At 42.1% G+C, this 25,089-nt stretch overlaps 1 protein-coding gene across 2 annotated transcripts in view; it reads left to right on the plus strand.

The window, feature by feature from the left end:
* The first annotated feature begins 88 nt into the window (after positions 1-88).
* Cdk7 (cyclin dependent kinase 7) overlaps positions 89-25,089 on the plus strand; it is a 28,560-nt gene continuing 3,559 nt past the window's right edge. Inside the window, exons 1-10 of one of the 2 annotated variants that reach the window (XM_029566309.1) lie at positions 93-278; positions 583-642; positions 3,992-4,082; positions 6,345-6,378; positions 7,373-7,440; positions 11,156-11,224; positions 12,725-12,835; positions 14,550-14,668; positions 18,397-18,496; positions 23,235-23,321. In XM_029566309.1, the coding sequence (XP_029422169.1) occupies positions 11,207-11,224; positions 12,725-12,835; positions 14,550-14,668; positions 18,397-18,496; positions 23,235-23,321 (435 nt within the window). In that variant the 5' untranslated portion in view covers positions 93-278; positions 583-642; positions 3,992-4,082; ... (1 more) ...; positions 7,373-7,440; positions 11,156-11,206. Of the gene's footprint in view, positions 279-582; positions 643-3,991; positions 4,083-6,344; positions 6,379-7,372; positions 7,441-11,155; positions 11,225-12,724; positions 12,836-14,549; positions 14,669-18,396; positions 18,497-23,234; positions 23,322-25,089 lie in introns of both variants that reach the window. The other variant, XM_008838842.2, reaches the window with a different exon arrangement.

Consider the following 25,089-nt stretch of genomic DNA (forward strand, 5'->3'; position numbering starts at 1 on the left):
TAGCACAGCAGTCTGGAACGCTCAGCTTCCGGTATCCACAAGCCACACGTGGCGGGCGAGGGGAAGACCCCGCCCATCCCGGAAGCATGGGCGGAGCTAGGAGGAGGAGGGCGTCCAGTGAGCGGAAGTAGCTGTTGGAAGCTTTCGGACGCTTTAAATTCCTGCGTTGTGAAGCGCTCAGCTTTCTGCTGCGGTCGAGCTTCGCGGTCCGAATGGCTGTGGACGTGAAGTCTCGAGCGAAGCGCTATGAGAAGCTGGACTTCCTCGGGGAGGGACAGGTGAGGGCCGGCTTCGCGAAGGCCGCAGCGCCGCGGAGTGTCGGCAGGGCCGCTGCGGCTGCGGTTCGCACTGGGCCCCTGGGGTCCTCCCTAGTCTGTCCTGCCGCTGCCCGTTCTCCCCGGGGCCCCTGGGACCCTCTTCCCGTGCTCCTGGAGCCGACCTGAGACGCCTCCATCCCGAAGTACCGGCTGTCTTCTCACGGTTCAGGATTCTGTGTGCAAAAAAAGGGGGTGGGGGAGAATAATCCACAAACAGCACCACAGAAAGACCTCATGGGCTTGTTACTCCTGTTTTTCCTTGTAGTTTGCTACGGTTTATAAGGCCAGAGATAAGAACACCAACCAGATTGTCGCCATTAAGAAAGTGAGTTGCCTTCTTACGCATTTGCCCCCGAGTCTTTGTGTCTCGCTTGCCACGTAGACCTTACTAACGTGGAACTCAGCATTCAGACGCCACTTGCCTCTATCCTTCAGCTTCTGCTTCGGGGTGCTGGATGTACAGGCATGTGCCTCCGCACTTGACACATCTAGAAAATATCTGCGTATTACGAGTTGATTGATAGCCAGAGTTTCTGTGTGTTTGAGATAGTGTCTTGTTATGTAGCTCAGGTTGATCTCCGAGGAGTAGAAATCCTCCTGACTCAGCCACACTTGGCCTTGTTTTCTACTCTTGATCACACTCTTACAGTGGAGTTAGAATATTTCCAGAGACAGTAGCATTTATTAGTTCATGTTTCAAGAGGGATTTCTGGGGCTGAACTGCTTTTTTTTTCAAGCAAATTAAAATGAAGAGCTCTGTTACTTTTCCTCCATAAAGTTGGATGTTGGCTAAGGAAAAGCCAGGTACTATCCTTAGAGCTATTTGATACACCCTTTCCAGGTCACATGCTGTCATGATGTTACCTGTGTACAGATGCACTATTAAAGGTTTTCACCAGCATTAACAACACCGATACAGTGCATTTTCTAAAATTATTTAAGTAGTTTTTAAACTTAAATTCATTTAAAATGCTTCAGGCATAGTTTTCTGTGTGCACATGCTATGACCTACATTTTTTCACTTAACCTTTCACACAGTCTGTGAAGTAGGTAAAGGTGTCCCTGTTTCACATTGAGAATCCTGAGGCTGGGGGAGAGGCTAGTTACCTGACCTGTCAAGATGACAGAGCTAGTAATTGCTGAAGCCAGGATTAGCATGCAACTGTCCTCTTTCTCACACTACTGAAATCTACAACCATCTCCAGAAGATGCTGTTTTTCCTCACATAACTCAGGGTCTGTTGGTGGAGTAGCTGACCTCCATGTTTTGTGTTCCTTGACTACTATGAATCTCCTCTTTTAAGAGCTCCCTTTGGGGGTTGGAGAGATAGGTCAGTGGTTAAGAGCACTGACTGCTCTTGCAAGGATCCGGGTTTGAATCCCAGCATCCACATGGCAGCTAACAACTGTATGTAACTCCAGTTCCAGGGGAATCTGACGCCTTCTGACCTCTGTGGGTTGGTGTACTTACATGCAGGCAATACACCCATACACATAAAATAAAAATTAAACTTTAAAAAAGAACTCCTTTGGAGTATGAATGGTCAGACTGCTGTCTCCAGCTCCTCATTCATTTAATACCTGACTTGCTGTCTTCCTCAGTTATTCCTGCCATTACTATTTTTGTTTTACTCAAAATTTTACTTTTTGCATTTATTTGTGTGTGTGTGTGTGTGTGTGTGTGTGTGTGTGTGTGTGTGTCTGCCACCCCCCCCAACACTTGGAGAGATCAGAGGACAGAGGTTGGTTCTCTTTCCACCCACTGGGTTCTAGGGATCAAACTTAGGTTGTCAGGCAGCAAGCACCTTCACCCACTGAGCCATCTTGCTGACCCCTATATTACCTTTTTACTTCTCAGTATTCATGTTTTCCAGCTTGTGGTTTATTGTCTACCACCATATCTCACTCCTTTGTTAAACTCTTAACTCTTTTAGCTAGGCCTTGTTGCTCATGCCTTGTAATCCATCTGCTTGTAGAGACAAGAGGCTCAAAAGTTCAGTTACTTTCCAATGCTGAGAAGGTGGAGATAGGAGAATCTCTGATGCTCTGCTAGGTGCTCTAGTTTACTTGATGAATTCCAGTGAGAGTCACTGTCTCCAAAAAAACTTGAGGTTGTGCACCTTCACAACACACACACACACACAACACACACAGAGTTCAATATCTGCTGGGGCTAAAGAGTGAGTTTGAGGCCAGCCTGAGCAACTTAGTTAGACCCTGTCTTAAAAATAAAATGTAATGGGGGCTGGAGAGATGGCTCAGCGGTTAAGAGCACTGACTGCTCTTGCAGAAGACCCAGGTTCGATTCCCAGCACCCACATGGTGGCTAACAACTATCTGTAACTCCAGTCCCAGGGGAATCCAACACCACCTTCTGACCTCTGAGGGCATTACATGACACAGGTGCACTTAACATGCAGGCAGTACACTCACACACATAAAATAAAAATAATAAAATATTAAATAAATAAAAAGTAAGAAGAGGGAGCTAGAGAGGTGGCTCAGCGATTAAGAGCTCTGGTTACTCTTGTAGAAGATGAAGTTTGGTTTCCAGAACCCAGATGGTGGCTAGTAATCATTTTTAACTCCAGTTCGAGGGGATCTGACAGCCTTTTCTGGCTTCCATGGGTATTGCACACACATGGTGCACTTAAATACATGCAGGCAAAACACCCATACAAATAAAAATAAGGGGGCTGGCGAGATAGCTCAGTGGTTAAGAGCACTAACTGCTTTTCAGAGGACCCAAGTTTGATTGACAGCACCTATATGGTGGCTGTCTAACTCCAGTTCCAGGGGACCCAATGCCCTCTTCTGGCCTCCAGACTTGCACAACATATAGGCAGTACACTCATACACATAAAATAATAAAATACTTAAAAAAATTAAATGCTGGGCATCATGGTGCACACATTCAATCCCAGCACTTGGGAGGCAGAGGCAGGTGGAGCTCTGTGAGTTTGAGGCCAGCCTGGTCTACACAGCAAGTTCCAGGTTAGTTGGGACCACAGAAAGACCCTGTCTCAAAAAGACCAAAAAAAAAAAAAAATACAATAAAAAAATAAAAATAAGGGACTGGAGAGATGACTCAGCAGTTAAGAACACTTTCTGTTCTTCCAGAGGACCTAGGTTTCAAAGGACCTAGGTTTGATTCCCAGTACCCACATGGCGACTAACAACCATCAATAACTCCAGTTCCAGGGTACTCCAGTACCTTCTTCTGACCTGTGGGGCATTACACGCACATGTTGCACTTACATACATGCAGACAAAACATACACTAAAAATAAAATATTTTAAAAAGTAAAAAAGAGACCTGGACAATATATTTTATTGGTAAAGCATTTGCCTGGTACATGTGAGGCCCTAGTTTTGTAAAGAATGAACAAAAATAGCAACGATAAAGTGTCAAAAACCTCTTAATCCACTCTCTCTCTCTCGCAACAGGATCTCTAGCCTAGGCTGACTTCAGACTCATGGCAGTCCTCTTGATTCAGCTTCTCAAGTACTGATATTGCTGGTGTGAGCCTGTACCCCTAGCTCCCTCTTAATTCTCTTGATGTCTTTTCAGTTCTACTTCTGGTTCACTATATCCTACCTACACTTAACCTTTCTAGTCCTTGTGCATGTTAAGTTTGCCCTAGTCTCAGGATCATTGCTGTATTTTCTCTCTAGGCCTTGACATGGTTGAATCCTTCTCATCAGGCTTCACTCAGGTGCCTCTTTCATCTAGAGGTTGCATTCTCTGTTAATTCTAGCAAAACAGGTATGCCACCTTCTTTCCTGTTCTTGTAGTTGTTCTTTCCATATAAACTTCATGGCATTTATCAGAATCTGAAATCCTCTTATCTGAGTTTATTGCCTGCAAAAATCATTTACATTATGCCTGGGACTATGGTGAGCATATTTGTAGACAATATTTTAAAGTATTTTATTTTTATTTTATGTGTATAAGTGTATTGTGTACATGTATGTAAGTGTACCTGTGTCATTCAATGCCTACAGAGATCAAAGAGGGAGTCAGACCCTTTGGAACTGGAGTTACAGACAGTTTTTAGCCACCATATGGGTCCTGGGAACCAAACCCAGGTCCTCTGCAAAAGCAGACAGTACTCTTAACCACTGAGCCATCTTTCCAGCTCCAACATTCTTTTAAAATGCTTTGACTTAGCTGAACATAGTGAAGTGTGCCCTCCCAAACTGAGGTAGGAGGATAATCTGAGCCTAGGACTTCAGACCAGCCTGGGCAACATAGCATGTGCTATTTCAAAAACAAAAACCCAAGTTGACTGACAAGGCATAATCTCACATGTTTGGCATATTAAGTTCTGCAGTAGTGGATTTGTTGGTTGCTTGCTTTTAAAAAAAAGTTTTATTGATGCAACTGAAGAGGTGGCCCAGTAGTTTAAGAGCACTGGCTGCTCTTGCAGAAGACCAAGTTTGAATCCCAACACCCAGATGGTGACTTACAACAGTCCATAATTCTAAGGTTCCAGGGCATCTGACACCCTCTTCCGTCCACCTTGGACATTGCACAACACTGGTGCACTTATATACATACAGGCATAACACTCATAGAAATAAAATAAATACATTTTTTAAAATTTGCTTTTTAATTGAATTGTTGCAAATTTCATGCATTAAATTTTGATCATATTTAGGTTCCCTCCCCTATCTGCACCCTTCTTATAGCACCCCTCCTCCGATTTCATGTACTCTATTGAGTCAACTTTGTGTCCCCAAATGTCGTTCAGTTTGTGTCCATACACTGGAGCCTGGTTAACCTGTCTAGCTTCACACCCTTAAAGAAAACTAACTTTCTTCCCAGTAGTTACTGGTTGCCAATAGTTCCTTAAGTAAGGTTGGGGCTTCTTCCCCACTTTCTCACTTTATGTTCTGGGATTTTTTTCTGGCTTGAGCTTGCATGGGTCTTCTGCATGCTGTTACCATTGCTGTGTAAGTTCATATATGTAACTTCCCTGCTGTTTGGAAAACTGTTTCCTTGTGGAAACAACCAGCTCTGGCTCTTTCATTCTTTCTACCCTCTGAGGCCTCGGTAGCAGCAATTTTATACAGGTGTCCTATTCAGGGATAAGCACTTTGCAGTCTCTTATTCTCTGCACTTTGGCCAATTGTGGCTTTCTGGGTTAATCGCCATCTGTTGCATGAGGAAGCTTCACTGGTGAAAGTTCAGAGATGCAGTAATATATTACCACCCCCCCCCCATTCCACTGTCTTTCCTGATCTTTAGGCATAGAGATTGCATTGTAGATTTGTAGATGTGTCATTTAGGGCTGGGTGCCTCACAGACACTTATTCTCTCTGCATTTGACCAGATTTAGAATCCATCCTGTTTCTTCCTCTTCCTTTTTTTTTCAGGCAGAGTCTTATGACCTCATCCCAAACTTACTGTATAGTTGAATAACCTGATAACTCCTGTCTTCACCTCCCAAGTGCTGGGTTTCTATGTCTTTATGATAGAATGTTTCCTTCTTGAAAGTGACTTAAATCTTTTGTTTTAATTTTATTTCAATTATTGTGGTTTTAAAAGTCATTTAATAATGCCAGGCATGGTGGTGCACATGTTTAATCCCAGCACTTGGGGAGGCAGAGGGCAGGCAGATCTCTGAGATTGAGGCCAGCCTGGTTTACACAGTGAATTCCAGGCCAACTGGGGACCCTGTCTCAAAAAAAAAGTCATTTCATAAGCAAAGGCTTTTTTTGTTTGTTTTTTTTTTGAGACAGGGTTCCCCCACTGACCTGGAACTTACGATGTAGACCAGACTGGCCTCAATCTTACAGAGATCCACCTACGTCTCCCTCTTAAGTGCTGGAATTAAAGACGTGCTACCACGCACAGTTGTAGTTTTGAGATAGAATCTTGCTATGTAGCCCAGGCTTCAGCCTTTTAAGTGCTGGGATTACAGGCATTCGCCACCATTTCAGTTTGTAGCTAAGTTTTTGAAGTGTTTATAGATTATGCATTAATTTAACACATTGTTAATGTGTGTGTTCCCTCTTCACCCAGATCAAACTCGGACACCGATCAGAAGCTAAAGATGGTAAGTATTTCATATAATTCATAGAACAAGAAGTATTTTCATTGTGACCTGAGGAGATGAGGACAGAGTTAGCAGTAATTCTGATAGTTATTGCAGTGTCTAGAGAGTCAGGAGAGACACATTCAAGGGTTCTCAGGAGCCTTTAGATCATGTGAGTAAATGGAAGCAGCAAAGCTGGCTTGTCTTGATGTCTCAATACTATTTTAGGTGGTATAAGTCATCACTTTTCCCTGTTCCTGAGCTTCTAATTACTTTGAAAATTCAAGGATACATCTTCATAAAGGTACACAAAATTCGCTATAGAATGGACACATGGGGAAAAGATTTCTTATTCTAAAGCCTGGTTAGAAGGTTAGGTCTTGTTTAGTCATCAAATAATGGTTATTATGAAGACAATCTATTGTCTGTGAAAGTGCTAGCACTGTGTTTAATTTGAATTCTATCATTTGTATTGAAAAAAGTAACATCTTAATGATAATTCTTTAGCACACATAATCTGCCTCTTAACATTAGTAGGACAAGAGACGAGAGCCTGTTGTCACCCTTCTGTTATATTTCTACATAAGTTTGTGTACTGGTTTTCAGAATGACATAATATGATAGGGTAATATGATAATGTAAATACTTTTTTCTTGGACTATGTGTTAAGCTACTTTCTTCTTTTTTTTTTTTTGGTCTTTTTGAGACAGGGTCTCCCTGTAGCTCTGGCTGACCTGGAACTCACTAGGTGGACCAGGCTGGCCTCGAACTCACAGAGATCCGCCTGCCTCTGCCTCCCGAGTGCTGGGACTAAAGAAAGGTGTGCATCACCATACCCAGCCTATGCTACTTTAAAACAGTATAAAGGAAAAAAATTTCTCATAAAAATGATCAAAATTATCCGTATTTTTTGTGAAATGTTTATTTCCTGAAATGACCCTTACTAAAAAAGATGTTGTAAATGGTTTGCGGTTTCAGAATTATTGTTCGCTTTTTGTTTTGTCTTTTTTCATAGGTATCAATAGAACAGCCTTAAGAGAGATAAAGTTATTACAGGAGCTAAGTCATCCAAATATAATTGGTGTGAGTATGATCTAAATTGGTATTTGGGATCCTCCATTTTCTGAATATGATGGATATTGATCAAAGGCTCAGCAAATTGAATTGATGTATATGAGCCTTGCCAAAGCCTGAAAGTTTTTAAGCTTGAAATCGATTTTCTGTCCTAATTGTTCCTGTAAAATTAGTATCTTTAAAATTATACATACAGGGCTGGAGAGATGGTTCAGCAGTTAGGAGCACTGGCTCCTCTTCCAGAGGACTCCAGTTCCATGGGATTCAACACCCTCTTCTGGCCTCTGTGGGCATTGCATGCATGTGTTACTTTTTTTTTTTTTTTTTGGTCTTTTTGAGGCAGCGTCTCCCTGTAGCCCCAGCTGTCCTGGAACTCACTATGTAGACTAGGCTGGCCTTGAACTCACAGAGATCTGCCTGCCTCTGCCTCGACCCAAGAGCTGGGATTAAAGGCTTGCGCCAGCACACCCGGCTGGTACTCTTAAATAAATAAAAATAAATACAATTTAAAAACTATATAGGCAACTGATGAAATGAATCAAACATTGACATACAGGCTAATTTTTTATCAGAAATTACTTTGAATCTTAGAGAGCTGTAGCTACAGGGTTAAAATTAGCAGCTTGATTCATAATTCAAAGCCCTTCCTTTTGGCTGCATGAGAACTTAAGCATGTTGTCTTTCAAACACAGTTGCTGCTTTGTAAGGTTGCTGTGAGACTAGCTCACTGAAAACATGTATATGTGTTTGGACTAGCTTTTTTTTTTTTGGCATTTTGAGACAGGGTCTCCTTGTAGCCCCAGGTGTCCTGGAACTCACTATTTAGACCAGGCTGGCCTTGAACTCACAAAGATCCACCTGCCTCTGCCTCCCAAGTGCTGGGTTTAAAGGCGTGTGCCACCATGCCCGGCTGGACTAGCTTATTAAAAATATGTAATGTGTCTGTACTAGCTTATTGAAAACATGTAAAGTGCTTGCCATGGACAGTGCACTCATTCCTTCAATGGTAGTTAACTGCTATTTATTTTAGTAGACACCCTTTTTTAGTTTTTTATTTTTTTAAATTTTTTTGGTCTTTTTGAGACAGGGTCTCCCTGTAGCCCCAGCTTTCCTGGAACTCACTATGTAGACCAGGCTGGCCTTGAACTCACAGAGATCTGCCTGCCTCTGCCTGGTCCCAAGTGCTGGGATTAAAGGCGTGCGCCACCACGCCCGGATGTTTTTAATTTTTTAAATTTAAAAAATTTTTATGTTTATGAGTGTATTGTCTGCATATATGTAAATGCACTCATGTTGTACAATGCTCTAGGAGGTTAGAAGAAGGCGTCAAGTTCCCCTGGAACTGGAGTTAAAGATGGGTTTTAGTAGCCATGTAGATGCTAGGAATCAAACCTGGGTCCTCTGCAAGAGCAGCCAGTGCTTTTAACTACTGAGCCATCTCTCTAGCCCCCTTGTTTTGATGTAGGATCTTGATGTGTTGCTTACAGTAGCCTTGGAATCATGCGCTCAGGTCATCTCTCTGTTTTAGCCTCTTAAGTGACTGGGACTTCAAGTGTGAACCTTGCACTTGGCAAAAAAATTTTTAAGCGTTTTTTTTCTATTTTTTGGAGATGGCGTCACACTATGTAGCCCTAGCTGGCCTAAAACTTGATATGTTGACCAGGCTGACCTTAAACTCAGAGATCCACCTGCCTTGCCTCCCATGTGCTTGTATTAAAGACATGCACCACCACACAAGGTCTTAGGAATTTTTATTTTTTTAATATTTTATTTATTATTTTTATTTTTTGTATACGTGTGTATTGCCTGTGTGTGGGTAAGTGCACCCATGTCGTGCAATGCCCGTGGAAGACAAAAGGGGCTGTCAGATCCCCTGGAACTGAAGTTACAGACAGTTGTTAGCTGCCATGTGGGTGCTGGGATTTGAACCCGGGTCTTCTGCAAGAACAACCAGTGTTCTTAACTGATAAGCCATCCCTCCAGCCCAGGAATTTTTTTTTAATTTATGTGTTTGAGTGTATTGCCTGCCTGTATGTAAGTGCACCCATGTCATGCAGTGCCCATGGAGGTCAGAAGAGGGTGTCGAATTTCCCTGGAACTGGAGTTATGGATGATTGTTAGCTGCCATGTGAGCTGGGAATCAAACTCAGGTCCTGTGCAAGAGCAGCCAGGGCTCTTAACCACTGAGCCATCTCTCCAACCCCAGGATTTTTTTTTTTAAGATTTATTTTTAATTATTTGTATGTGTATGTGCAGGTCAGTGTGGGTGCCCATGGAGGTTGAAGCATCAAATCCCCCTAAAGCTGAAGTTGTAGATGCTTCTGTGCCACCTGATGTGGGTCTGCCACTCAAACTCAGGTCATTTGGAAGAGCAATACTTGTTCTTACCTGAACTGCTGAGCTATTTCCAGCCCCACCTTAGCAACTAAAAAAAAAAAAATTAAATGTTTTTCCTTCTTATATTTTTCATGTTTGTAGTTTGTATGTATATGGGGCTTGAGTATATGTGTACATGTGGAAGTCGAATTGATGTTGGGGGTCATCTTCAGTCCCTCTTCCATCTTATTCATTGAGGCAGGGTCTTAGTAAAACTCAGCTCGCAGATATCACTAGTCTTACTAGCCAGCTTGCTCTGGATTCCCTGTCTTCACCTTCTGAGGCAGGCTACCATGCCTTCCTGGCATTTACATGGGTTCTCAGGATCTGGACTCCAGTTCTCATACTTGCATGGCAAATGCTTCTACCACTGAGCCAACTCCCCAGCCCCGGGTGTGTTCTTTTGAATTAGAGACTGAGGAGAAGCCTTCACCAGTGTATTTCCTAGAATTCTCAAATTTTAGAGAGAGGGTTAAGTATTTAGTGACTTTGTTAAAAAGTAAAGTTTATTTTTTGCTGTGTTGGGAATTGAATCTAGGCCCTTCTGAATGCTGCATATGTGCCCTACCACTGAGCTATATCCCCAGCAAGTTTAATATTTTTGTGCCTCAGAATACTAATTCTTGTAGTGCTGTACAAAGAGGGGCAAATGTCAAATTTAATAAAGTTGTTTCAGGCTTATAGGAAGTTACCAGCAGTTTAAAATTTAGCAAGGTATGGTAATACATATTTATATTATAAGTACTTAAGTGGAGGCAGGAGGATCATGAGTTCAAGGCCAGCCTGGGCTACATAGGAAGGTTTAGGTCAGCCTGAGCTTCATAATGAGATCTTGTCTCCAAAAATCAAGAGTGGCTGGGCTTGGTGGTGCACGCCTTAATCCCAGCACTTGGGAGGCAGAGGCAGGAGGATCTCTGTGAGTTCAAGGCCATCTGTGGCTACAGGGAAACCCTCTCTCAAAAAGACTGAGAAAAAAACAAAACAAAAACCAAGACCTGGGATGTATTTCAGTGCTAAAGCACTTGCCTAGTATGCTCAAGGCCCTAGGTTCAGTGCCCAGCACCATGAAACAACTACTAAAACACACAATTTAAAATTACCTCACTTGGTTAGCCGGGCATGGTGGTGCACGCCTTTAATCCCAGCACTTGGGAGGCAGAGGCAGGCGGATCTTTGTCAGTTCCAAGGCCAGCCTGGTCTACATAGTGAGTTCCAGGACAGCTGGGGCTACAGAGAGACCCTTTCTCAAAAACACCAAAAAAAAAATTACCTCACTTGGTATGGTACTTTGATACCAACATTGTTAGAGGAGCACATTTTAACTTTTTTAAAAAATTTTGCTTTGCAGCTCCTTGATGCTTTTGGACATAAATCTAATATTAGCCTCGTCTTTGATTTTATGGAAACTGATCTAGAGGTAAGCTTGGGATTCCTTGAGACCTTTTCCCCCCTCTTAAAGAGAAACCAAATACTTATTTTTTACCTAAGAAAATACTGATATCCAAGAACTACTTAGTATTATTAAGGTCTTTATGGACTCTGAAGACAAAAGGATCTCTGACTTGTTTGCACTTTTCTCTATCTCTGTATTAAACAGAGAGATTTAGGTTTCATTTGCATTTCTATCTACCAAGTTCCTTTTAGTTCAGTGGCATTTTATGAGCTTTAGACCTGACAGAATTTTGAATTTGCTCCCACATTATCACAGATTAGTGCCATCCCTTAGAAAAGCAAGTTTCTTTTAAAAGTATAAAAGTCTCATGGTTTTCATTAATTGAATCTCAAAAATGCTGACAATCCAAGGAGTTAGAACAACTAGAGTTCCCGTACTTGCTGGTGAATAGTACACATAGTATGGTCACTTCAAAAACATTTAGTAGGTTGTTAGAAAATCAGAGACACATTTACCAACCACAAAAAAAAGAAGAAAGGATTTCTTACAACACAGTATCAAATAATAAAAGGAATATACTAAGTATACAGATTGGTGGCAATTAATTCTGTATATGATAGCTCCTTATAGCATTTAGTACAAGTAAATCACCATTATCTATAATAGTATCAGCAGTATTGCAGTCATTAGTAACAATATGATCTGGCAACACCACTGATAGGTGTTCATCCAAGAGAAACAAAAGTATTGTTAGCACTTGACATGGATGTTCTCTTAAACTAGAAACAGCTGAAATGTCTTTCATCTAATGGATATTTAAACAGACTAGTAGCTTACACAGTAGAGTACTATTCAGGAATAAAAAGGAACTGATAAGTATAAGAATAGACTGGATTTGGCACGGCTTACAAATGTCATTGGAACTGAGATTCCGTTTTGACATAATCCTGTTTTCTTCCCTGTTGCCTTCATTTGTGGACACACATTTTCATTGTAATTTCCCATTAGTTCCAAGTCTTATATCCTTAGAATCTAATAATCATTGAGGTAAGAAAGTGCTTTGTTCCCTTTGATTCTATAGCACTTGGTTTTTGTTGAATGGTCTTATGTCTTAGGTCATGTGTGGTTAGTCACAGACCATGTGTCTATCCCTAAGGCAGTCTTGTCTCCTAACAGAAGGCTATAGTACGGAGGCCTCAGGTAGAGATCAGTCAACTGAGCTGGGGTGAAGTGGTTTCCCAAAGAGAGGCTGAATGCACTTGTCAGAAGGGGCAAACAAAACCCACAGATACCCAGAACTTCTGCGCCAGAGTTGTAGGATACAAAGCATTGCTTTCTTCCCAAACCAGTGATGCTTTTTTTTAATTGTGGAAATTCCAACACTGTCTCCTAAAGAGAGTTGGCTAATCTCACATGGAAATTCTTGTGTATAGATAAACTCATTTTAAATTTGTGTATGTTTTTTATTAAGGATTTCTTTGGAATAATGATGCATACCTATATAAATTGTCTGCCTGTTTGTAGGTTATAATAAAGGATAATAGTCTTGTGTTAACACCATCCCACATTAAAGCCTACATGTTGATGACTCTTCAAGGGTTAGAATATTTACACCAGCATTGGATTCTACACAGGGTACGGTTTTGTTTTTTGGGGTGTTGTTTGTTTGTTTGTTTGTTTGTTTGGTCTTTTTGAGACAGGGTCTCCCTGCAGCCCCAGTTGCTGAGAATTCACTACTACGTAGACCAAGCTGGCATCAATCTCAGAGATCCACCTGCCTCTGCCTCCTGAGTTCTGGGATTAAGATGTGCACCACCAAGCCCAGCTACACAGGGTAAGGTTTTAAGTCAGTCTCTCTCTCTCTCTCTCTCTCTCTCTCTCTCTCTCTCTCGTCCTCAAATTCACAATCCTCCTGCCTTAGACCCCTGAATTCTGGAATTCAGGTTGTTCCACTGCCTAGCTTTTGATACTGCTTCTTTAAGTTACTCAGATTTTTTAAAGTTACTCAGATTCGTTAGTTGAGGTAGGGTGGAGCGTGGTTTATTATTTCTTCATTTAAATTTTTTTTTTTTTTTTTTTTGTCTTTTTGAGACAGGGTCTCCCTGTAGCCCCAGCTATCCTAGAACTCACTATGTGGACCAGGCTGGCCTTGAACTCACAGAGATCCGCCTGCCTCTCCCTCCTGAGTCCTGGGATTAAAGGCGTGTGCCACCATACCTGGCTTTTCTTCATTTAATTTTTTTTTTGTGTGTGTGTGTGCGCGCGTGTGTATCTGCGTGCACATGTGCGCACCAGTGTATACATGTGGAGGTCAGACTCCTTCTACCTTGTGGGATCTTTGGTCATGAGGTCTGTGTGCAAACCCACTAAGCCATCTCTCCAGGTTGGTTGGTTGATTTCATTTTGAGACAGGGTCTTCCCCTGGTTGGCTTTGAATTTCTGACCCTCTGTCTCAACTTCCTAAGTGCTAGGATTACCAGTGTGCACCATCATGCCCAGCTTGTTACCTTGTTTTCTAAGTTTTAAAGTTAAGCTAAATTGGTAGAGTGCTTGGCCAACATACATGAAGTTCTGTTTGAGCCTCAGCACCACATAAATGGCATGAACTGAGCATGCAGCTTACCTGTAATTGTAGCTCTCTGAAGATGGAGGCAGGAACATCAGAAGTTCAGGGTCATCCTCTTTGACTAAATAGTGAATTTAAGAATAGTCTGGCATCTCTATCAAACGTCTGCCTCCCAAGGCTCAGGGATTGTTGTAGAAAAGGGGGTAGAAAGAGTGTAAGAGCCGGAGATGATGCATACCACAAGGAAATAGAGTGTTCCAAATAGCTGCTCAGTTACTTACATGAACTCACAGCAAAGGTGTCAGCATGCACAAGTCCTATGTAAGCTCAAACCAGACAAAATCCCAGCATAGACATGGGGAAGTGAGTAAGAAACCCCAACCCAACCTAGGAAATTTTGGTAACTGATGACTGTTGGGAGGAGGAGACACAGTTTCTTTCAAGAATGGGACTCTTAGTATTTTAACCAGGCTCCAGTGGATAGACCCACACTAAAAGACATTTGTGGATACAAATTAGACTATAGGCCTTATTTTGTGTGTGTGTTTGTGTGTGTGTATGTATGTATGTATTAAGAGTACATTAAATTGAAGGGGAATAGTAAGGGGAAGTGTGAAAGGGGGAGGGGATCTAAGTACTATAAATTCAATTAAATTTTTTTAAAAAGAATATTTAGGGCTACACAAGACCCTGTCTCTAAAGAAAATTAAGCTAGCTAAATGTATCACTACGGTGTTTTCATCTAACTTTGCTTAATTTTGTCTTGACACCTGCTTGATACAGGATCTTAAACCAAACAACTTGTTGTTAGATGAAAATGGAGTTCTAAAACTGGCAGATTTTGGTCTGGCCAAGTCATTTGGGAGCCCCAATAGAGCTTATACACACCAGGTTGTAACCAGGTAAGAATATCTCTAATTTAAAGCTTGTTTGTTTCAGTTATTCATCACAAATGAGCATCAACTCTGAAGTCACAGGAATCACTGTTGATGTCATCTCAAAAATATAGGTGCACACCTTTAATCCTGGCCCTCAGGGAGGCAGAGGCATGCAGGTCTCTCTCTCTGAGTTTGAGGGAGATGCTGTCTCAAAAAGCCAAAAAAAACCCAGCTTAATGTATATTTTAACACATAAAAAACATTCAGCTCTTTCAAATGGATTCTAATAAATTTAATCTTCAGACATCATTTTATCTATTTACTTTTGCTGTGCTGAGGATTAATTGAGTTATATCCTGAGTCTTCCAGTAACACTTTATTTATTTAAAATGAAAAAAAAAAATTTTAAGACAGGATTTCACTGTAACCCTGGCTAACTTGGAACTTACTATATAGATGAGGCTGACCTTGAACTCATAGAGATCTGCCTGTCTTTGCCTCCTGAGTGCTGGGATTAAAGGTATGTGCCACTGCACCTGGTCTTAAAAAACTTTTTTAAATTATTTATTGTTAGGGGCTGGAGCAATGGCTCAGCAGTTAAGAACACTGGCTGCTCATGCAGAGGACCTGGGTTCAGTTCTCAAGCACTCACGTAATAACAACTGTCTATAATTTCAGTTCCAGGGGATCCAACACCCTCTTCTGATCTCCTCGGGCATTGCATGACACGGGTGTACTTATATGCTGACAAAATGCTCATACACAGAAAATAAAAATAATAAAATATTTCTTAAAAATTATTTTAGTGGGGGCAGGGCATGCATGTGCTACAGTTCATGGATAGCAGTCAGAGGACAACCTTTAGGAGTTGGTTCTCTCTCTCCAGCAAGAATTCTGTGGATCAAACTTAGGTTATCAGGCTTATGTAGCAAGCACTTTTACCACTGAGCTATCTTGCCATCCAGCCCACTTTTTTGATCATTTTTGATTGTTTTAAATATTTTATTTAAGGGTTGGAGAGATGGCCCAGCAGTTAAGAACACTGACTGCTCTTACTGAGGACCAGAATTTGGGCCCCAGTGCCCACATGGCAGCCAACACCTGTCTGTAACTCCAGTTCCAGGGGATCCAACACCCCCTTCTGACCTCCACAGGCATATTTTATTTATTATTTTTATTTTGCGTATGAGTATATTGCTTGCATGTGTGTAAGTGGATCCATGTCCTTTGCAAGAACAGCAGTACTCTTAGCCGCTGAGCCATCTCTCCAGCCCCCACATTTTTGTTTGTTTGGTTGGTTTGGTTTTGTGTGACTAGAGAACTAACTCAGATCTAACCTTAGGACCTTGGGCTTGCTAGCAAATGTTCTACCTCCCACACATGTATTTGTGTATGCACTTGTGTATGGAGGCCAGACAACAACCTCAGGTGCCATTCTGGAACCATCTACCTTTTTATTTTCCCTTGTATGTGTATGTATGGTGTGTACACATGTTTGTGTGTGACTACTTTTGAAGGTCAGAGGTTAATATCTGGTGTCTTCTTCAGTCTTTACCTTACATATTGAAGTAGAGTCTCTCACTTAGACCTAGAACTTGTTGCTCAGCCTCTCTGGGGACCCCATCCTCACACTTGGCATAGTAAATTCTTTACCCCGTAAGCTATTTCCCCAGCCCTGTACCTTAATTTCTGTGACTTGTCATTCCCTGGGATCTGGGACTGGCCCCTTAGGCTATGCTTGCTGACTAGAGAGCCCCATGAGTCTCTCTGTCTCTGCCTCCTCAGCCCTAGGAGTACTTGCATGCACCACTATGGTTGACCTTTTTATATAGGTACTGGGGATTAATCTCAGATCTTCATGTTTGCATGGCATTGTCAATTGAACCATCTCCCCACTCTAGCCAAGAGCTCTATCTCCAGGCTGCATCCCAGTACTACCTTCCAGTGACCTGAGAATATTTCCTCATTTTACATTTTAGTAGGATAAGCTCAATTTTTAGCTAAAACTGGATAAGCTTCAATGGCCTTTTTTTTCTATTTATACCTGTTATATTGGTCCTGTGTTTATATTTGTCAGTATTGATTCTATAGTCTTCTGTGTAAATGTAAATCCCCACACAAAGTATCACTATTTGAATTTTATATTATTGAAAATTATGGGTTTTTTTTGTTCATACTTTTGATGTTCAAACAGAAAATGACATTTAATAAGGGCCACAGGTTTTATAATTCTTGTCAGGTTGACTTTTTCCCCTGTTCTTTCCATCTTTCTTCCTGTCTTCCTTCCTTTTCTTCCTCTCTTTCCAAGGTCTCATATAACCTTGCCTGGCCCCAAACTTGCTATGTAACCAAGGATGACTTTGAATTCTTGACCTACCTGCATCTACCTACCATGTGCTTGGAGATATGGAATGATAGACACGTGCCATCACATCTGGACTGCATTTGTTAATTTTTGACTCTTTTAAGGGTATAAGATTATCTGATTCTATCACAAATTATTTTGTCACCTTTCAAATTTTTTTTATATTTTATTTATTATTTTATGTGTATGAGTGTTATTCTTGCATTGTAGGTAAGTGCACCTGTGTCATGCAGTGCCCGTGGAGGATAGAAGAGGCAGTCTGATCCCCTAGAACTGGAGTTACAGACAGTTGTTAGCTGCCATGTGGGTGCTGGGATTCGAACCCAGGTCTTCTGCAAGAACAGCCAGTGTTCTTAACTACTGAGCTATCTCTCTAGCCCCTCAATTAAGTTTTTATGAGCATCAGTTTCCTGAGACCTGAGTAAGAAGTAAGGGGATATGAGTAATTGATACAAGTACTGGGAGGGTTAAGCATGTTATTCAGGAACATGTAAATACAAGGACCTACATACAAGTACCCTCTTTGTGTGTGTGTGTGTGTGTGTGTGTGTGTGTGTGTGTGTGTGTCATTCCTCTAACAGTTTTATAAATTTTCTAGAAATTAAGATGGAGACTGAGAATTGATGTTAGATTAGGTAGAGTGGTTAACAATAACAATTTTGACCAAGTAGTAAGGATTAAAACCTGATTTAAAAGAGTTTAGAGTTCAGACTTGATGACACACAGTAACCTCTTAGAAAGGAGACACAGGATCAAGAATTCAAGGTAGGCCTCAGCTACATTGTAGTCTTGAGACTAGCCTGGGCTACATGAGACCCTGTTTCAGAGATCCAAAAGCAAGCAAACAAAAAATGATTTTGGGAAGAAATGAGAGAAGTAGAATTAGACTCAGTAGTGTCTAAAGAAGTGATGATAAGGCTAGGTGTGGTGGTGCACACCTTTAATCCCAGCACTTGGGAGGCAGAAACAGGGAGATCTCTGTGAGTTCAAGACCAACCTGGTCCACATAGTGACTTCAAAACCAGTTGAGGCTACAGGGAGACCCTGTCTCAAAAAAAGACCCCAAAAAAAAAAACCCAGGCAGTTCTCTGTGAGTTCAAGGCCAGCCTGGTCTACATAGTGAGTTCTAGAACAGCTGGGGCTACAGGGAGACTCCCCCTCCCCCCCAAAAAAGTGATGGTTTATTTGTATATTAATGGAAAAATTCAAGTAGAGAACACAGTTAATTGTAGAAATGGAGAGAATTTTAGGAGCATTATTCTTGACTAAACAGTATGTTATAGTACTCATGGTAGGGGATTGCATTTAAAAACAAGGATAGTTTATCCAAAAATAATAACCTTAATAATTTCATTCTCATATGACATTATTTCTTCTTGCTCTTCAGATGGTACCGGGCCCCTGAGTTATTGTTTGGAGCAAGGATGTATGGTGTAGGTGTGGACATGTGGGCTGTGGGCTGTATATTAGCAGAATTGCTTCTAAGGGTAAGTCTTGAAATCATCTACACACTTCAATATTGTTGGTATAGTATTTGGACTCATAATTTTGTAGGAATTACCTTTTTATAACTATCCCTGCAACAAAAAACTGACAAGCAATTGTAGCATGTAGGAGGCTGAGGCAGGAGGATCATTGTAAATTCAAGGCTGTCCTGGGCTACATAGTGAAACCCTGTTGCATAAAACAAAAAAGCCTCAGTTGCAGTGGAGAACACCTCTAATTCTAGCTACTTGGGAGGAAGAAACAGAAAGACTGGGAGTTTGAGGTCCACTGTATTAGTTACTTTTCTTATTGTCATGACAAAATACCTGACAAAAACAAATATGGAAGGAAGAGTTTATTTTGAGTTAGAGCTTGAGAGTGTAGTGAATTATGGCAGGGAAGTCATGGCAGCAGGAGCCTGAGGTGACTGTGCACATGGCATCTGTACTCAGGAAGCAGAGTGAGGAATACCGGTGTTCCTCGCTTTGTCTTCTGTTTAGCCAGAATCCCAGCCTTTGTAATGGCACCACTCACATTTAGAGTGGGACTCCCTTCTTCAATGAACACAGTCTAGAAACTCCCTTACAGACATGGTCAGAGGTTCCATGGTGGTTCTAAATCCAATCCAGTTGACAGTCTAGGTTAATCATCACAGGGGCTGGTAAGATGGCTCAACTGATAAAATGCTAGCCATACATGGATCTCTGTGAGTTCCAGGCCAGCTGGGGCTAGAGGGAGACTCTGTCTCAAAAAGACCAAAAATAAATAAAGGTTGCCACACAAGCATAACAACCTGAATATGATCTCTAGCACCTATGTAAAGGTAATAGGCTTTCTTTTTTTTAAAATATTTTATTTATTGATAGTTTCTTAGCAGAGCATAGGGTAGGGGTTTATTTATAGAACAGTGGGCACCCCACATTTATGGCTGTGCCATAAAGTCCACACTCATACAGAGCTCCCACACAAAATGGTGAGAGAGGTGCTGCTTGGTGTTCTGAGCTTATATATTCTTTGCCCCTCCCCCCACATGCAGCTAAGGTCAACTGATTGGGTGGGAGGGATAACTGACTCCCCCCCTTGATTCCTTAATGAGTATGGGAAGGAGGTGTGACTGTAGCTTCCTGCATAGTGGTCAGAGGACATTTCTGGTTAACACTCCACCCCTTCCTCTGGCTCTTACATTCTTTCCACCAACCTCTTCCACAAAAGTCCCTGAGCCTTGGAGCTCCTTGGATAGGAGTCCTTATCACCTTGGGGGTGGTAGGTGTGGGATGATCTTCCTCCTGTTGCGGCAAGGCACGGAACTTTCGAGTCTCTGCGTCATCTGTTTTCAATGGGCTGCTGGCCCATTTCAGTGGGATTCCATCTACTATAAAAACACAGCAAGAAGTAAGAACATCTGAACAGTGACTGCTATAGTAACTTAACCTATGGATGTAAACACAAATGTTTGTTCAGTACTTTAACAGGTGCATCATTTCCATCTAACAAAGCAGTGATTTCCCACTGGGGCCCATATTCTCTCCTGCCACAGGGGGTTGACTGGGTCTACAGTACCAGATGTGTGTTCCATCCCTAGGAGCAGGCATTATATCCAATCAAAAATTTGCTGGTAGTACATACACTAGACACTCCACTATTGCACCAGCAGGAACATCTTGTTTGGTATGTTGGTAGTGCAACACACAGGGTCCATCGTTGAGGAGAATTATAGGGGACTATTCTCCCCCCGTCATCTGCGTGTTACCTTTTGGCACCATGAAAGCCACCCATCCAGTGGCACGTAGTTTCCAGCTTAGTCCAAGCTTGATTTCTCCCTCTCCTGCGCTCACATCATGCAGTGTCTTCAGCAGTAGGGTTTTTCTGTCCACTTCCAGTGTACAACGAACATTATTGGCAGTGGACTTTATTGTTTTGGGGACCTCTATTGTCCTTCAGGCCAACAGCTCATAGGGGGCAACCCACCTCTGGCACTGGGATTGTCGTTTAACAATCGTACTGCTTCTGGTGGGGCCTCCATTCCCGTAGGGTTGCTTAAGCCTTTTTTTTTTTAAATTGTGTAGCTGGAGAATTTTTTTTATTCCCATAGTTATTTGTATCATCCTCCTTCCCCCTGTAAAAGGCTTTCTTACAATTGTTTGTTTTGGTCTTTGTGAGACAAGGTTTCCAGCCCCTGTTGGCCTGGAACTCCCATTGTAGACCAGGTTGGCCCCAGTCTTACAGAGATCCACCTGCCTCTGCCTCCTAAGTACTGGGATTAAAGGCGTGTGCCACCACGCTTGGCTTTAAGAATTTTTTTTTAATATTTTATTATTTTTATTTTGTGTGTATGCATGTATTGCCTGCATGCAGGTTAGTGCACCTGTGTCGTACAATGCCCAAGGAGGACAGAAGAGGCTGTTGGTACACCCCTAGAACTGGAGTTATGGATAGTTGTTAGCTGCCATGTAGGTGCTGGGATTCAAACCCAGGTCTTCTGCAAGAACAGCCAGTGTTCTTAACCACTGAGCCTCTCTCCAGTCCCTGGCTTTAAGAGTGTTTTAGTTTTAATTTTATGTATGAGTATTTTGCCCTCATACATGTAAGTGTACCACCTGCATACAGTGCCTCAGTGCCTCCGAAGAACAGAGGAGGGTATGGGAGCCCCTGGAACTGGAGTTAGGAATGGCTCTTAGCTGCTCTCTGGGTTCTGGGAACTGAACCTGGGTCCTCTGCAAGAGCCAACTCTCCAGTTCCTTCCCATTTTACAATATTTTAGACAGAAGGAACATAACCAACATCGGCTGTAGATAAGAGGGTCAGGGCCACATGAAGCAAGCAAAGTTCTGGCATAGGAGCTTAGTTAGTTCCAAAGAAAAGGCTTTGCTGCTTGGCTGGTTACTTCCAAAAGCAAATGCAATGTAGTTTTATTCTTAGCATAATTTTAGCACACAAAAATGGAATGTGGAGCAGGATTTTCTTTATTGATTTTGCTTGAGTCTGTGGGTTGAAATTGCCTCTTGTTTCTTCTCTTCCTTAATTCTCTGGCCTGCAGCTTAATTCAGAATTCTCTTACTAGAGATTGTATTAACTCCAGTTAGGAAGTGGAAACCACACATTAATCTATTCAGGAGCTTTTTTTTTTTCCTCCTGGTCTTTTTTGAGACAGGGTCTCCCTGTAGCCCCCACTGGCCTGGAACTCACTATGTGGAACAAGCTGGCCTTGAATTCGCAGAGATCTGCCTGCCTCTGCCTCCCAAGTGCTGGGACTAAAGGCATGCACCACCATGCCCGGCATCATCTCTCCATGTTTATATACTGTATATGTAAATCTTAGTCTGTAGGACTCTTTACTGCAGCATTCACGCCCAGCTTCTTCAGGAACATTTTATGTAAAGAATAATATAAGGTGAGCTGGTTTAAACGTGAAACCCCAGCACTTGGGAAGCAGAGGCAGGGGTAATCACTCCCGAGTTTGAAGGTAGCTTGGATTACAGGGTGAGACTGTCTCAATACCCCTCTGCTTCCCCGCTCCCAAGGGAAGAAAAAGAATTATTGACTGTAACAAGGGAACAGAATAGAAAAGGATTGGCTAATTAATGATCTCATGACTAAGAGTAGCAGATACTAAGAACCCTCACTATTACCCTCCTCCAAGATCATCCCCAAAGACTTACAGGACTGAAATCTAGATATTAAAGAGGGCAGCCAAGGAGTGGATGGCAGAGAAGTTGCTGTGGATTATATGGTAGATCTTCAAAATCATGGTTTTTGGAATATGCTAGAAATTTGCTGTAGGGTGCTGAGAAAGCTGTTCAAGAAGTGTCTTTCTGGAGGTACCCTGCTCAAAACTGCCTGTGGAGGTAGGGAGGAAATGAGGGACATGGCTGTCTGCCTCCTGCATTGCTGGAGCTGAGCCCTGGAGAACTGTCTTCTGACGTACTGCAGCAGCCTCAGGCTAGAGAACCTGATGGTGCTGCCAGTGTCAGCTGAGCAAACAGACTGGAATCAGGAAGCAAAACCATTCCTTCCTGTAATATGACACAGCTTCAGTTCCTATGGATGAAGCGATCAGATCTGTTTTTTAAAGAGAAGGCAAAAGGTAGATTTGTTTCCTGAGTGCTGGGGTTATAGGCATACCCCATTATTCCCACCTTGATTCCTTTGTTTTAATGCCTAAGGTTAGCACAGTCCTGTTACATAGTAAGATTTTTATTGAAGATTCATGGAATGAAAAGTCTGGGGTGTGTGGTAGAGTACTTTCCTAGGATGCACAAGGTGCTAGGCCTTATCACCAGCACAGAATGAAAAAAAACTGAAGTGAATAAAATAGGTAGTGAAAGTTCTGTGTGCTTTGGTAGCTATAAGATCTGAAACCATGTCCATTGTACTTCAGTAAATTTTTAGTATTTGTTACGGAGTTCAGTGTTTTTTTTTTAATTTTTTAAAATATTTTTATTTTATGTGTACAAGTGTATTGCTTGCATGTATCTAAGTGCACCCATGTTGTGTAATGCCCTTGGAGGTCAGAAGAGGGTATTGGAATCCCCTGGAACTAGAGTTATCTGCAGTTGTTAGCCATCATGTGGGTGCTGGAAATCAAACCTGGGTCCTCTGCAAGAGTAGCCAGTGCTCTTAAGCACTGAGCTGCCATCTCTTTAGCCCCCAGAGTTTAATTTTTTTTATTAAGTTGATAAGTGTTATTTATAGAGCCACTATCACAAACAATGATAGGAAATGCCTCTTGCTTTCTTTCAGGTTCCTTTTTTGCCAGGAGATTCAGACCTTGATCAGCTGACAAGAATATTTGAAACTTTGGGTACACCAACTGAAGAACAATGGCCTGTAAGCCTTCCTGCATTTTCTTGGAAATGTAGTTAGGGTTATACTGTAGTGCTGCCATATGACTGTTGAAGAAATTTGTTTATTTTTAATTTTATGTGTATGTGTGTATTGTCTGCATATAAGTACAGCGATGTGCAGTGCCCATGGAGGACAGAAGAGGGTGTCAGATCCCCTGGCACTGGAGTTGTGGATGGTTGTTAGCTACCATTAGGGTGCTGGGATTCGAACTTGGGTCTTTTGCAAGAACTTGCCAGTGCTCTTGACTACTGAGCCATCTCTCCAGCCCAGACATACATTTATCTTGCAGTGTTGGAGACTAAACCAAGCCCCTTGTGCATGCTGAGCAAGTGCTCTACCACTTGAGTTAATTTACTAGTAAAATATCCTCATTGGAAAATTGCAGGTGACAAAGGAAAATGTTAAAATTGTTACCTCCTGTCCACCATCTTGTATACACAGAGGTCCTTCCCTGATTCCAGTGATCCTTTTCCAGGTTAATCAGTGTGGTGTAAAGTTGTACAATCGGTGTTCATGCAAAAACACATAACAGCTGTATTTCCTTCCATTGACTGTTAATGAAAACAAAGGGCTACAATGTAGCTCAGAGGAAAAGCATGTACTTATTATTAACATGCTTAAGCCCTGGGCTCACTAAAAGCATGGAAAGAAAACAACTTGACCTTATTATTATTTTTATTTTATATGTATGAGTATATTGTCTACATGAATGCAGTGCCTGTAGAGGTGAGAAGAGGGCATTTGATCCCCTGGAACTGGAGTTACAGATGGATGTTAGCCACTGTGTAGGTGATGGGAATCGAACCCCAGTCCTCCGCAAGAGCAGCCAATGCTCTTAACTGCTGAGCCATCTTTCCAGCCCCTTCAAATTCTTAAAGTTGAAGAACATTTTTTTTTTTTTTTTTTGGTCTTTTTGAGACAGGTCTCCCTGTAGCCCTAGCTGTCCTGGAACTCACTGTGTAGACCAGGCTGGCCTTGAACTCACAGGGATCTGCCTGCCTCTGCCTCCCAAGTGCTGGGATTAAAGGCATGCGCCACCATGCCTGGCCTGAAGAACATTTTTAAAAAAATATTTTATTATTTTTATTTTATGTGTATGAGTGTATTGCCTGCATGTGCACGTGCACCCATGTCGTGCAATACTGCAGAGGTCAGAAGAGGGCTTCGGATTCCCCTGGAACTGGAGTTAAGGATGGTTCGTAGTCACCATGTTAAGAGCAGTTAGTGCTCTTAAGCGCTCCCATCTCTCCAGCCCCCTAAAGTTGAAGAACTTTTGATTTTTCATTTCCATTGCAGCCCAGGGTTCTGAGGAGTAAATAAATATTAGAAAAGTGAGCATTTTGGGAGTGGAGAAATGCCCTGGTGCTTAAGAATGCTTACTCTGCAAGCATGAGGACCTGGGTTCGAGCACCCATGTTTAAAAAACAAAAACAGCTGGAGAGATGGCTCAGTAGTTAAGAACACTGGTTGTTCTTGCAAAAGACCTGAGTTCGATTCCCAGCACCCACATGGCAGCTAACAACTATCCATAACTCCAGTTCTAGGGGATCCAATGGCCTCTTCTGTCCTCTGAGGGCATTGCACAACACAGGTACACTTACCTACATGCAGGCAATATACTCATACACATAAAAAAATAATAATAAGCCGGGCGTGGTGGCGCACACTTTTATCCCCACTCAGGAGGCAGAGGCAGGCGGATCCCTGTGAGTTCAAGGCCAGCCTGGTCTACATAGCGAGTTCCAGGACA

The sequence above is a fragment of the Nannospalax galili genome, unplaced genomic scaffold, assembly GCF_000622305.1.
Source record: "Nannospalax galili isolate Female #2095 unplaced genomic scaffold, S.galili_v1.0 scaffold518, whole genome shotgun sequence".
Lineage (NCBI taxonomy): Eukaryota > Metazoa > Chordata > Mammalia > Rodentia > Spalacidae > Nannospalax > Nannospalax galili.